Here is a 13,871-nt window from a genome sequence, read left to right as displayed (position 1 = left end):
TCTACCCCAAGACGGCAAACAAAAGCGCCCATCTTTATGAGTTGAACCAACCCTCACGACATCCATTTGGTCACAGAGGTGAAGTATAACCTCCGTGAATTCCAAGGAATCACCTTTATCATGTTCATCGATGACATGGTCCTGGATGGCTTGCAATAAGAGGATTGTGGCATCTCAAGCCAGATTAACCTGCTTTACTGCTGCCCGTCTACGTTCAAGTCGAGTATGACGCAAGGCTGAATTTAGGCCTCTTTGTAGCGGAATTTGAAAACTCGATGAGGCTGTCGGCTCAAGAACAACGTGCTGTCAACTGATTTTATGCACCGTGTGTGTCGTCTTGATAACGTGTCTCTCAGGGTTCAGGGATCGAGTAACAGACCATAGGTGACCGGCAATATTCGCATTAAGATAGTCCCCAGATCGTCCGAACTTAGATTTCCGCCTGGTGAATGGCGAATGGCCTTGGAGGCCTGAAGTGAACAGGATAACTCCGACTCGGCAAGCAATTCGCCAAGGACATAATTTACTGGTCCTGTTCTTCCCATTTAAGTTTCTTGTGTTCTTCCAAAATACTCATCACCCCCGCCAAGGCCCCTACTGAACACGCCCACATCAGCACTCAACAAGGAAACCCAAAGAGAAAGAAAACCAATCCAAGGCAAAATGCGTCGTGTCCCCGTGGAGAAGAGGAGCAACTCCACGCGTCTCGTGCAGAGCCAAGGCTTGGTCTTCGCCGACCTCGTCCCGTCCGACGCCTCGGAGCCCTACTGGCCGGACGACCGATACTACTCCTTCACGCTCGAGGAAATTACACTCCTCGAGCACGCCGCCAAGGACGTTTTTGACATGTGTTGCGAGGCGGCCGAATACCTCGTCGGGCACCCGGACGTTATCACCAGCAAGATGGCGGTCCCCGCTTTTGCGCTCAAGCAGATCAAGGAATCGTGGGACCGCGAGCCCGCCTGGGGCAGCATCTACGGGCGCTTCGATGTCTGCTTCGGGGGCCTCAACCACCCAGACCCGAGACTGCGTGTGCCGAGGTTTTACGAGTTCAACGCGGACACGCCCACGACCCTCGTCGAGGCGGCTTCCATCCAGTGGCTGTGGCTCGAGCAGACCGGCCACGGCAACGACCAGTTTAACAACCTAACTGAGGCATTGATTGAAGGATGGAAGCGCAACCTTACGCTTATTGAAAAAGAGCTTGGCCATAAGCCAACCGTCTACTTTGCTGTTGGCGAAGGCGACCCCACAGGCGAGGATGCTATGAACACGATGCTCCTAATGGACACATGCGAACAGGCGGGCTGGTCCACTAAAGCCATGTCTATGGAGGAGATCTCCCTGTCTACTAAGGACGAACGCTTCTACGACATGCAGGGCAACCACATTGACGTCATCTTCAAGCTCTACCCGTGGGAGTATATGGTCGAACAGCAGTTCGCAGAAGCGTGCTTCAAAGACATGGACAACATCGGCAAGCGCGACGATGAGGGAAATTACATCGGCGGGACTGTCTGGATCGAGTCGCCGTATAGGATGCTGTGGAGCAACAAGTCGCTCCTGGCGATCCTCTGGGACCTGTTCAAGGATGATCCGCGGTCCAAGTGGTTGCTCCCGGCGTACTTCGACGGCGAGGCACCTGCTTCGCTGACCAGCTTTGCACGCAAGCCCATCTTCGCACGTGAAGGTGTCGATATCGTGCTGAAGGACAACGGCAAGGTGATACAGGATGAGTCTGCGGGAGTGTACGGAGCAGAGGGATATGTCGTGCAGGAGCTTGCGTTACCGCCCGAGTTCAAGGATGCACAGGACAAGTCGCATTATCCCGTGCTTGGTCTCTGGATGATCGACGGCGAAATAGCGGGGATGGGAATCCGCGAGGACGAGTCGCCGGTGACCACCAACGCCTCGGTATTTATTCCACATTCCATTGAGGATGGGCCCGTCAACTACCAGCGGCAGACAGTTCCTGATGAAGACGGAATCGAACTGGCGCTTAGAGTCGATGCGCTCCATGATCAGTTCGATGAGGGTGGGGAGAACGATTTGATCAGTTATATCAAGAGAGTTGTAATCTAGCGAGGCTTTCTAGTTCACTGAAGCGCGGAATTGACCCCCAAGTCAAGAACCACACCGCTTTCATCTTACCTTACATCTTGCGTCGAAAACTATATTCCGGAAGCCCTCCCTCCTAAGCTATGGGCGACAAAGCGCGACGGCGGTTGACGGAACAGTTTCCAAGTGAGGCCGCCTACAATGTGAGGCTTTCTCTATGCATGCATCTGTTGTCGATATGACATATAGGCCTTCGCATTTCATAGGCGTAGGGGGGCTGAAATGATAGTCAACGGCTGTCAACCGAAGAAGTCAACCGCTGCAGAGGTCAGACGGAGGCCGATAGAAGAATAAGCTGACGGCACGGTATTTCAGCAGCTTGTCGGCTTTCCCTCATCAATTGTCAGAAGGAAACAAGTTCAAGTTTGAAACAATTATGGGTAGCTTCGTCGCACCGCGAATGTTGGCCTGGAGACTCCGAGCACGTCGGAGTGTCCGAGTTCCGCGACACGTGACATTCACTCACCACCTTCCTTACTCAGCAGATGCTTTCAACCATGGTGACCAGCAGCTCAAGGCGGGCTAGGCTCTCAACAGCCTAGCGCATCAGTGGGAGGACGACCCCGGCACGGACCTTTCTAGCTTGACGGTGCCTTTCGTCAGCCTCTCAGCCTGCGAAGCCAAGCACCACCACCAACAATCACGATCAACATCACACCCGTTAACTTCACGATATCACTCGACATCAACCATCACAGCGTGTTTTTCTCGGGAAATATCAACTTTGGTTGACAGATCAACACTCTCTCTGATAGTTTCCGACGTCCATTGCCGCCGTCGCCAGAGCTTCCAAACACATACACACCCCGCAGCCGGCATCCCCAGCAGCAAGCCCAACATGGCCGAACGCAACCTCCAACAAGTTCTCACCCAGCTCCGCGGCAAGGGCTCCTCCCTGCCCTACGCTGAATCCTCTGCCCTCCTCTCCAAGGCCAAGCTTCACCTCCTCCAGCTCAACGCACTCACCCCGTCATCCGGCCCCGCACAGCAACAGACGTCGCCCCAGCTCCTCGCCCTCGCCCGCGAGACGTACGAGCACGGCGCCCTCGCCTCCATCCGCGCAAAGAACCCGGACGCCTTCACCCGCTACGTTCAGCAGCTCCAGCCCTTCTACGAGCTCCCCTCCAACCTCCTTCCGCCCAACTTGGCCGACCGCAACAAGGTTACCGGCCTCTACCTGCTCCTGCTCCTCACCCAGGGTCGCTACGCAGAGTTTCATTCGGAGCTCGAGAGCCTCGCTAACCGCGAGGGTGGTGGCGACAGCAGCGCCGTGGAGGGTGACAAGTACCTCGGCTACCCCATCCGTCTCGAGAGGTGGTTGATGGAGGGGAGCTACGACCGCGTATGGAACGCTCTCAAGAGCCGTGAGGTGCCGAGCGAGGAGTACGGGGTCTTTTCAGAGGTATATCAACTTCCCGTCGTCTACTTAGAAAGCGTTGTGTGGTGCTAACAATTGTACCGCCAGATTCTCACGTTCCAAATCCGCTCCGAAATCGCCTCGAGCAGCGAGCGCGCCTATCCGAGTCTGCCCATCAGCTCCGCAAAGTCGCTGCTCTTTCTCGACTCCGAGGGCGACGTCATTTCATTCGCCCAACAACGCGGTTGGATTCTGAAGGACGGTCAGATCTTCTTCCCCGATACCGCGGAGGGTGTCGCCGCCGAGGACGGTACTACCGATAAAGAAATGAGCCAGATGGTGATAGAGAACACCCTCGGCTACGCGAGGGAACTCGAGACCATCGTGTAGATAGAGAAGACAACGGGGTGGCGAAGGCGGCGTTGTTAACTGTATTAATATCATGCGATAGACCATGAACAAGGGCCACGGAAACTGGAATCCAAGCTTGGCATTTACGACCCCCCCATGAGTAATGTCCACCTGCATCGGGAACCATGTCATTGATCGAAACCTCTTTTGTAGCCAGTTGACCAAACTGTAAACTTGTTTCTGGGCTGCGCAGATCAGACAGCGAACAGATAAATGTACGCACAAAATAGGTCGATCGCTGCTTTCAAACGCGCACGCATTGCTTGATCAAGTGATGCCATATATTCGTCTCCCACAAACTATTGCTAACAATCAAAAGCCTGGGATTTTCATCAGGCACTCCAGCCTGTCTACTGTAAACTTTTCCCAAGACCAACAGCCCCGTCTGACCGAGCGCACTGCAACTTTCTGCAGCTTTCCCATCCCACATGGGTGAGAAACCATTATTCTGGCTCTTTACGCGAAGAGCTTCAGGCCACTGCCGTGCTTACCAATCTCGCAGACCTCGCAAACCTTGCAGACGCTGCCTTTGTACTTGCTGTGGTATTTGGAACCGTCGAAGGCGCACTCCTCGTATGCAGTACCGCTGTAGATGGGTGTGTGGCTTGCCGCGCAGACGTCAAACTCGGCAAACTGGTCAAATTCAATCTCAATGGCATCCGAGGGGTTACGCTCGCATTGCGCCTTTGCCTTCTTGGCCTGTATCGAAAGTCAGCGGTTGACGCATTGAACTAGGGAATGATTCTGCACTCACGTTCTCCGTCAGCTTGCTCGAGCCGCCGTTGGCAATGATGCGGTTGGCGAAGCTGAGGGCTGATCCGTAGTTCTTGTTCCTTATCGCGAGCTGCATCGCGTTGTGCAGGGCAAGCTGTCGGTGGGGAACCTCGATCTTGGGGATGGTGAAATAGGCAGAGAGCTCAAGACCGCGCTTGAGTTGCTCGCCCGTGGTGCCAAGCTGGCGACGGCTGAGCTCAATCTCCATAGCCACAGCATACTCGCTGGCGGATGTGATGAGTTTCTTGGCCTCGGCCACCTCGCTTTCGCTGGACACGGCGTTGATGAGGATGGCGTGAAGGATGCCCTTGAAGACTTTGAGACCATCCTCGAGTTTGTTCGTCTTCATAGAGTTGTACCCCTGCTGAAGGTCGTTGGTAGCGAGGAACTCGAGGTCGCGAGGTACAATCGGCAGCACCTTTCTAGGGTCCGTCTCGTCAATCGTGCGCCGCACGTAGTTGACCAACGGAGGAAGATTAGCAGAGGCCGGCAGATATGTTTTTGATGCCTGGTAAACTTCAAGGAAGCGAGGCTTCAAGGGTGCAAAGTTGACGGCTCCCACTTGTCTGTTGAGCAGTTGCATTGCCGACTCGAACGAGCCACCCGCAACATGATCTACGGCAAGAGGGGAGTTGCGAGCCCAAAGATCGGCCTCGCTGCTGCCAGCACCCCCTGCCTCTGCGCTGTCAACATTCACGAAGTCGCCCTCGATCTCGGGAACGACATCATCGCCCAGATCCCAGCCTGCGGCATCCTCTTCATCGTCGACATCGATAAGGTTGCCGTTCTTCTTGACAGCGCCGTCGTCTTCGGCGGCATCGTCGAAGCCATTGGCAGCGGCAGGCGCGTCATCCAAAGACAGGCCCTCAACTTGGCCCAACAGAGCCTTCTCAAATACCGATTGCGAGGTCGCCTTTGTGGGCCAGTTGGCTTTGAATGTGGGTACCACAGGCTTCGGTGGCGTCAGCGCCTCTCCGATCGTCGGGGTTTCAAGCTGCTCCTCCGTGAGACCAGTTGCCTCAAGAATGGCTTGGCACTCCTCCTCAAGGCCATGAGATTTAGCGGTCATATACGCCAACGGGTCTAGAGTTTGTTAGCTTTGTAGAAAATAAATAAAACAAGAGAAAAACTGTGTGCGGCTTCAGCTTACAAAGATCAATTTCCTTAAACATCTGGATTCGGTCTTCAACCTCGCCGAGGAACAGGGCGTTCTGGAACCTTGCAGTGAAGTCACCGCGGTGCTCGGCGATCTTGGCCATGCGAGCAAGTTTGGAGTGGTCACCAGTAGACAGGTACAAAAAGGAGAGCTTGTCGAACTGCTTCAGCTTTTGGTAGGCCATCTCGACGACTTGATGGTTGCCATGGGCCAAAGCTTCCGCGCTCAGTCTTTGCCACAGCTTAGGGCGGTCCAGCTCCTTGGCCATCTCAACGGCAACATCAAGGTTTCCGCACTCGATGGCGAGCTCGAAGCGGGTCGTGGGGTCTTGCACAAACTGGAGAGCAATTTCGGGGTAGCCCTTCTTCTGGAGGTAGGAGATGATGGATTGACCGACGAGACTGGAGTTCTGAATGATGTGAAGCATCTCCTCGTAGTTTCGCTTAACTAGCGCAAGCTTGAATCGGTACTCGGTCGGGTCAACGTGAAGAACCTTAGGTTTTGCCGCTCTGTCCAGGCAGTACACATTGCGGCCCTTGACACGGACCAGGTAAACAGTCTGGTCGAGAGTGCGGACGATGCCGTTGTCGCCGTTGAGGAGCGTATACTTGATATGGTTGAGAGTCGAGTACAGCAGAACACCAGCGTCATCCCAAGTTGCGCTCTTGATGCGGATAGTCTCATGCAGAGTGCTAACCTGCTCAAGTGCCTTTGTGACAATGGTAACGTTGTGCTTGCTCAGGAGAGCGGCGTAGAGACCATCATTCGACCAGACCACGTACTTGACACCGTTGACTGCCAGCTCGGCAACGCTCTTCTTTTGCTGGATGTCGTAGAGATGAACAGCTGTCGGGGTGATGATGAGGAGGTTGCCAGTACCACCGAAGTAGATATCGCTCGTTCCGACAGGAGGCTTGAAGGACCGAGTCGTGTTGTTGGACAAGTCCTTGATGTCGATTGTCTGGCTGGAGGTGTTCAAAACGGCAAAACGGTTGCGGGCGACGAAGATGGCCGAGTTGCCCTGGCCACGCTTCGACTCCGTAGGCTCGATCGCACCGGATCCATCGCGAGGGAGGTTAATCAACTCGTAAGACCCGCTGTCTGAGGGAGATGTAACAAGCACGGAGCGCTCAGCAGGGTTGTAGGAAAGAGTTCGCGGCGGGGTCCAGGGGCTGCCAAGCTTCTTGAGTGACAGGAGAGTCGGGCTCTCAATGCTCTTCTGGAAGTCGTACGATTTGACGTGCTTCTCCTTAGTGATGTAGAAGAGGTTGTTCTGGTACACCGAAGATGCCGGTCTCTCTCTCTCGAGCTTGAAGACCATAACGCCATTGTCGTGGCCAGCGGCGAACAAGTTGATCTCGGGGTGGGCAGCTATGACCCAGAATCGGTCGTTCTCGCGCTTGAATGATTGAACAGCGGTGCGCTTGTTGAGGTCCCAAACGCGGATGGTCTTGTCTTCGCCGACGGAGAGGATCAGGTCTTGGTGGGGGTGGAATAAGCAGCCAGATGCGTTCTGGAAATGCCCCCTGCAAGTATCGACCTCCCAAGCCTTGGTCTCGCTCATGCGCCAAAGCTTGACAAGCCTGTCGTCGCCAGCAGAGACAATGAGGGGCATGGTGGGATGGAACGCAACCCAGTTCACACCACGGTCATGGCCTTCCAACACGAACTTGACAACGGCGTCGGTGTTACCAAACATATCGGCCTGGTTCTGGTTCGAGCGGGCGACCTGGTCTTCGAAAGTCATCGATGTGGGTGCCGAGTGCTTCTTGCGCAAGCCGGAAATGTCCCAGACGCGGACGGACTGGTCGAGAGAGGCGGAGACGATGAGGTCCTCCTTGGGATGGAACTGAGCGCACATGGCGTAGTGGTTGTGTCCTGTCATTGTGCAGACTGCAAGAGCAAGGTCAGTCAGTCCTCAAGCGCGTTAACGGGCTCATGGGGAATGGGCGCACTCAAGGAGCGATTTTGCCAGTTCCATATCCTGATGGTCTGGTCATCAGAGGCGGACAGGATCCATGGCAGCTCGTGATGGAAGAAAACGGTGCGGACGTAGTCGAGATGTCCGTTCAATGTGAAGAGGCATCGGCGGGTCTGGTAAGACCAGACCTTGATCTTGTAGTCGTCGCCTCCCGACACGAAGAGGGGCTGCGTCTTGTGGAAATCAATTCCTCGAACAGGGCCATCGTGTTCCTCGAATCGATCGATCAATGTTCCCATGCGGTAGTCCCAGAGCTGGATGGTGGAGGAGTGAAGCGCGACGAGGATCCATGGTCTAGAAGATGTGCGTCAGCAAGGGGGCAGGAACACTTGGAGATAAGATGGGAAGCTGTGGGCTGCAAGGTCGCTCACCTCTTGGGATGGAAGGCGATGCCCTTGGCGCGCGAGGACTTGGACTCGAACTGTATCCTACGTGAGCAATCGAGTGCATGCAATAAGATACTCGACCCAATGCGCCGAGGGGACGGAGGCATACCTTGGTCAACATGCCCGAGGAGGCCTGCATTTTGGCGGGGAGGTGAAGCCGGAGCTGCTAGCAACCAGCAAAAGAGGAAACGGGCGGCACCTCTGGAGGGAATGGGATTCGAGTGCAGGCCAGCTTACCGACCACGAAAGGTTGCAGCTGGAGTCGAGGAGGATAGTGACATTCACGGGTCACGAAGAGAGGGCGCGGTGAAGGGGTTGGATGCGTAGAAGTATCCGAGGCGGCAAGGTAGAGATACGTAAAGGCCACTTCCTCGTCTCAGAGCCCCTAGTAACAATTCCGCTTCGTGGCCATCTGTAAAGTGTGGGTTACCTTGTGGGTCCCAATGGTGCCGATTGACAGGAGCTCCCGCATCAGAGTTCTGCCGGCCTCCGTGTCTTCACCGCCCGTCGTCCACCCCCTTCAAACCTCGTCCTCCCTTGCAAAACCTCCCTGCCTGACTGCTCCAGTTCAGGACCCCAAGAGACGTGTGGAACTGCCTAGGATGACATAAGCAGCTGCCCCTCCAGCAGGTCCGTTTTCTGCCGTCCTTGACTGCTTCCCCGTGGACCTAAGATCCCCTGGGGCGGGCGGCGCTAGTCCTCTTTGATACAGCTCTTTTGTCAATGTGTTCAGAAGGCGGCAAACGTGCACTTACACCTGCGAAGAAGAGGTACTTACCTACCTACAGCAAGGAACCTGAGTAGTCTACCCGAATTCTGGGACCCCTCCAAGCATTCTGCCAGTAAGTTGGCAACAACCATGCGACAGAGGCGATAAAACACCACAGACACATAGGCGCCGCTGTCTCTTTCCTGACCTCGAGGAACTTCAAGAAGTAGCTTAGCTTCCTGCGCTTCTCGAAACTTACCATCCCTACTACCCAAAACACGACTTTCTTGTCCTCTCACACACATCGACTGAAAGCAACCACGATTTCGGAGGACAGCCTTGCGCCGGCCGTTGCAAATCCTCCTTCGCAATGATGCGCATGTCCCGGTTGCCAATGGGCTTCGCCCTGACTCTGTGGACAGCCGTTAATGTCATTGCCGTTCCGTCGGTGACGGTGGACATGAAGGCTGCCTTCCCGTCTGGGCCTTACCTCCTCGAGTTGCTGTAAGCCGCATTGTCTTGGACTCGGAACACCTTCGATTTTGTCTGTCCAGTTCGGCTAACCTTTGTCCCTTAGCGAGACTGCCGCGGGCGAAAATGCAACCGCATACTTCCCCCTTCTCGATCGCATCGCTGGCGGATACTTCAATGAAGCTAAGACCGACAAGGAAGTCTACGACAGATTCCTCCACATTCTCAATGATGATGGCCACATTACTGCTCCTGAGGCGCTCTCCACTTTCAAGCTGGCTCTGTCCTTGAGGACCGCTGCACCCCGGATCGAAGCTCACTACCAATACTACCGAACTGCTGTTGAGCCCAAGCTCGGATCCGATGCTCCGGATGGCTGCGAAGTCTGGGCGGAGCTGGGAGGAAAGCAATACTGCACCCCGGCGTTAGACACCCCGAAGGCGTCGTCTTTGGACGGGGCAAAGGTCCTGCCCTTTGATCGGGTCTTGGGATCGGGCAGTGAGACTATATTATACGCCGACCCAACTTCGTCTGCTTTTGGCCCTTTCCACAGCATCTTGGTACAGAAGGCTCGCAGCGGTGAGATCGAATACCGTCTTCGCTACACGAAGCGCGCCGGCAGCTACGAAGAAGCTCTGCCTGTCAGCGGATATGGAGTTGAGCTGGCCTTAAAGCGAACTGATTATATTGTCATAGATGACCGAGAGGCACATCACGACGAATCGCAAAAAGTCGTCAATGCCGAAGAGGTTCTCGATGCCGCTGGTGAAGTGGCTGACCTGAAGCCTTTGGCAAAGTCCGAACTCCAGGAGCTTGGTCTCAAGGCCGCATCTTTTGTTATGCAGAGCCAGAACCCCTTTGAAGCTCTGCTTCGACTGACGCAGGACTTCCCCAAGTTCTCGACGTCAATTGCTGCTCACAACGTCTCTTCCGATTTCCTTGCCGAACACCAACTGAACCGACAGCAACTTGTTCCCAGCGGCATGAACGTTCTGTGGATGAATGGAGTGCAGCTTATTGAGCGGCAGATCGAGGCCTTTACAATCATTGACCTGCTTCGACGCGAACGCAAGCTTATCGACGGCGTGCGTGATCTTGGTTTCACTGCAGGCCAGGCAGTATCTCTTCTTGGCCATCCCAAGGTCGCTGAGTCGAAGGCCGACGAGGAGCCTCCACGCTTTGACTGGACAGACGATTTAGAGGAGGAAAAGGTTATCATGTTTCTCAACGACCTTGAAAAAGATGAGCGGTACAAGGATTTCCCTGACCAGTTGATGTCGGTAAGTGTTGACTTACTCTTCTACTGATTGCCAGTTTGCTAATCCATCCCAGCTTCTCCAGCGTGTCTACCCCGGTCAGCTACCTCCCATTAAGCGGGATATCTTCAACCTCATCGTCCCTGTCGACTTCTCCAAAATCGAGGATCTCAATGTGGTGGCTCAGCTCAACTCTTTCATCCAGCGAAAATTGCCGATCCGGTTCGGTCTCGTCCCTTTGACGCCGACTGAGGATGCTGTTGGAATCAGCAAGGTTCTTTACTACCTCCTCGACAACTACGGCTTGGAGGCGTTCATCGATTATCTGGATGCTGCCATGCAGGACTCCAAGACCGAGAAACCGGACCAGAGCGTCTTCGAGAAGGCAACTAGGGATCGCGAAGCACTTCCGGACTCCAAGCTGCTCCCCTTTGACGATGTGCTGCGGTCTGAGGAGCTCGACAACGTGGTGGAGCTTGCTCAAAAATGGGCAAAGAGATTGAACGCAAACACCCCTATCCCGCCCGTCTTTATCAACGGCATTCCAGTCCCACGTGAGAATAATTGGCTGCAGGCCATGAGTATGAAAGCTACGAATGACTTGCAGTCAATCCAGCGAGCTGTCTATCTTGGCATGATTGATGAGGAAGGATGGGTTCCCGACTTCTTTCTTGAAAAGGCCGTCAAGCGCCGCAATACCTACATTTACCCGGAAGATGACAAGTCTCTCAAGATTTTGGACGTCAACAAGATTTACACCGAGCATGACAGCCTCTTTGGAAAGGTCCCAGTCATTGAGGCGTTTTCTGAATCTACCAAGGAGAACTGGGCGGTCTTGACTGTCGTGGGTGACTTTACATCTGATGAGGGAGCCAATCTTCTTGTCTCAGCTTTGGCGTTCCGCCGAAACAACCCTGGCGTTCGCTTGGATGTTGTCTACAATCCCTTGACACCAGCTTCGGCTTCCGCTGTAAATGCGGCACTGAAGAATGGCGGCGATAAGTTTACAGAGGCCGAGTCTCTTTCCGAAATAAGGAGCATACTTGACAATGCTGCCGGTGAGCCGGACGGAATCTTCACAGCAGCCCTCAACGAGTTCCTGTCTTTCGCTGCCATCAAACCCGGTTCCAACGTTCTCATCCTTAACGGACGGGTGGTTGGACCCTTCACCGAGGCTGAGTCCTTTCAAGCCGACGACTTCCAGTACCTCCTGGAGTTCGAACAGAAGGCCCGCATTCTCCCCGTTTATGCAGCGGTGGATGAGCTTGGTCTGACTGAAAAAATCTCTGGACCTCTGGCCGCTGCCAAGGTTACGTCGGTGACTGCAATCTCGACTATCTCTGATCTGCCTGCCGGCATCTTTGAGTCTGCGCCGTCTCTTCGCGTCAGCGCCCATGATACCTGGAGCTCAAGTTATACAGCTATCGAAATCGGAAACCCGGAGACCTCAAGCATTCACATAGTAGGTGTTCTGAACCCTGCCAGTGAGCAGGCCCAGCGATGGGCACCCATTTTGAAGGTTGTCTCCGAACTGGACGGCGTGTATTTGAAGCTTTTCCTCAACCCAAAGGATAAGATTGACGAGTTGCCCGTTAAGAGATTCTTCCGATATGTTCTGGAGTCTGAGCCGAGCTTCGATGAGACCGGTAAGGTGCGGGCACTCGAAGCATCTTTCAAAGGCCTCCCCTCCGAGGCTCTTCTCAATGCCGGTATGGATGTACCTCCGTCATGGTTGGTAGCGCCCAAAGTCTCGCTGCACGACCCGGACAATATCAAGTTGAGCTCCATCAAGTCGAATGTCCACGCATCGTATGAGCTTGAAAGCATCCTCATAGAAGGACACTCCCGCGAGGGCGGGCAGTCACAGCCCCCCCGCGGTGCACAGCTTGTCTTGGGCACCGAGAAGGAGCCTCACTTCGCGGATACCATCATCATGGCCAACCTCGGGTACTTCCAGTTCAAGGCCAACCCGGGTTTCTACAACATCCAGCTCAAGCAGGGAAGAAGCTCTGATATCTACACGATCGATAGTATTGGCGCGAGGGGGTGGACTCCCGTACCAGGCGATGAAGGTACGGAGGTGGTTCTGATGGACTTCCAGGGTACGACGCTTTATCCTCGTTTGTCGCGCAAGCCGGGCCAGGAAGAAGCCGACGTTCTGGCCGAGCCTGAAGACAAGAGCATCGTTGGTCGCGGTCTCAAGTTCGCTGAAGGCATTCTGGGCAAGAAAAAATCTGCATCTGACGAGGAGCACGCTGAGATCAACATCTTCTCCGTCGCCAGCGGCCACCTCTACGAGCGTATGTTAAACATCATGATGGTCAGCGTTATGAAGAACACCAAGCACACGGTCAAGTTCTGGTTCATTGAGCAGTTCCTCTCTCCATCGTTCAAGGACTTTATCCCTCACATGGCCAAAGAACATGGTTTCAAGTACGAGATGGTCACCTTCAAGTGGCCTCATTGGCTTCGTCAGCAAAAGGAGAAACAGCGCGAGATCTGGGGTTACAAGATCCTTTTCCTCGACGTGCTCTTTCCGCTATCCTTGGACAAGGTCATCTTTGTCGATGCCGACCAGATCGTCCGCACCGACATGATTAGTCTCGTCAACCACGACCTCGAAGGCAAGCCCTATGGCTTCACACCTATGTGCGACTCCCGCACCGAGATGGAGGGCTTCCGCTTCTGGAAGCAGGGCTACTGGGCTAACTACCTCCGTGGCAACCCCTACCACATCTCGGCGCTGTACGTCGTTGATCTCCGGCGCTTCCGTGAACTCGCTGCTGGCGACCGCCTCCGCCAGACCTACCACTCCCTCAGTGCCGACCCCAACAGTCTGGCCAACCTCGACCAGGACCTGCCCAATCACATGCAGTTCCAGATCCCCATCCATAGCCTGCCGCAGGAGTGGCTGTGGTGCGAGACGTGGTGTTCCGACGAGAGCCAGAAAGACGCAAAGACTATCGATCTCTGCAACAACCCGCAAACCAAGGAGCCCAAGCTCGACCGCGCCCGTCGTCAGGTGCCAGAGTGGAACGTGTACGACAACGAGATCGCGGCCCTCGACCGCAAGCGCAAGGGCCTGCCAGTCGAGGCGACCAAGAAGGGGGAGAACAAGGTCGGCGGCGGGGACGAGGGCGAGCAGCAGGAGCCCGACGGCGCTGAGGAGGAGAAGAACACTAAGAGCCGCAACTGGGAGGAGCCACCTGCGGAGAAGACACATGTGATAGACGAGCTTTAGAAGTCTAGACA

At 54.8% G+C, this 13,871-nt stretch overlaps 4 protein-coding genes across 4 annotated transcripts; 3 read left to right on the top strand and 1 right to left on the bottom strand.

The window, feature by feature from the left end:
• Positions 1 to 469: 469 nt before the first annotated feature.
• On the top strand, positions 470 to 2,082 carry CDEST_10201 (Putative glutathionylspermidine synthase, pre-ATP-grasp-like domain-containing protein; the record flags this gene model as incomplete). Its single annotated transcript, XM_062926359.1, has 1 exon — positions 470 to 2,082. The coding sequence occupies exon 1, from the start codon at positions 664 to 666 to the stop codon at positions 2,080 to 2,082; it is 1,419 nt and encodes a 472-aa protein (XP_062782410.1). The 5' UTR covers positions 470 to 663.
• Positions 2,083 to 2,732: 650 nt separating this feature from the next.
• CDEST_10200 (Putative proteasome component (PCI) domain, 26S proteasome non-ATPase regulatory subunit Rpn12) lies at positions 2,733 to 4,146 on the top strand. Its single transcript, XM_062926358.1, has 2 exons — positions 2,733 to 3,520; positions 3,584 to 4,146. Exons 1-2 carry the CDS (start codon positions 2,957 to 2,959, stop codon positions 3,863 to 3,865), a joined length of 846 nt encoding a protein of 281 aa, XP_062782409.1. The 5' UTR covers positions 2,733 to 2,956; the 3' UTR covers positions 3,866 to 4,146.
• Positions 4,147 to 8,568, bottom strand: CDEST_10199 (Putative quinoprotein amine dehydrogenase, beta chain). The gene is made up of 6 exons (XM_062926357.1): positions 8,293 to 8,568; positions 8,169 to 8,218; positions 7,772 to 8,091; positions 5,811 to 7,709; positions 4,641 to 5,743; positions 4,147 to 4,585 (listed from the first exon to the last, which is right to left on the bottom strand). Exons 1-6 carry the CDS (start codon positions 8,320 to 8,322, stop codon positions 4,343 to 4,345), a joined length of 3,645 nt encoding a protein of 1,214 aa, XP_062782408.1. The 5' UTR covers positions 8,323 to 8,568; the 3' UTR covers positions 4,147 to 4,342.
• Positions 8,569 to 8,897: 329 nt separating this feature from the next.
• Positions 8,898 to 13,870, top strand: CDEST_10198 (Putative UDP-glucose:Glycoprotein Glucosyltransferase). Its single transcript, XM_062926356.1, has 3 exons — positions 8,898 to 9,396; positions 9,470 to 10,643; positions 10,696 to 13,870. Exons 1-3 carry the CDS (start codon positions 9,263 to 9,265, stop codon positions 13,858 to 13,860), a joined length of 4,473 nt encoding a protein of 1,490 aa, XP_062782407.1. The 5' UTR covers positions 8,898 to 9,262; the 3' UTR covers positions 13,861 to 13,870.
• The last annotated feature ends 1 nt before the right edge of the window (position 13,871 follows it).

The sequence above is a fragment of the Colletotrichum destructivum genome, chromosome 6, assembly GCF_034447905.1.
Source record: "Colletotrichum destructivum chromosome 6, complete sequence".
In the NCBI taxonomy this organism is placed as follows: Eukaryota; Fungi; Ascomycota; class Sordariomycetes; order Glomerellales; family Glomerellaceae; genus Colletotrichum; species Colletotrichum destructivum.
The sequence above is the reverse complement of the archived record's forward strand: the minus strand, read 5'-3'. Positions and strand labels throughout refer to the sequence as shown.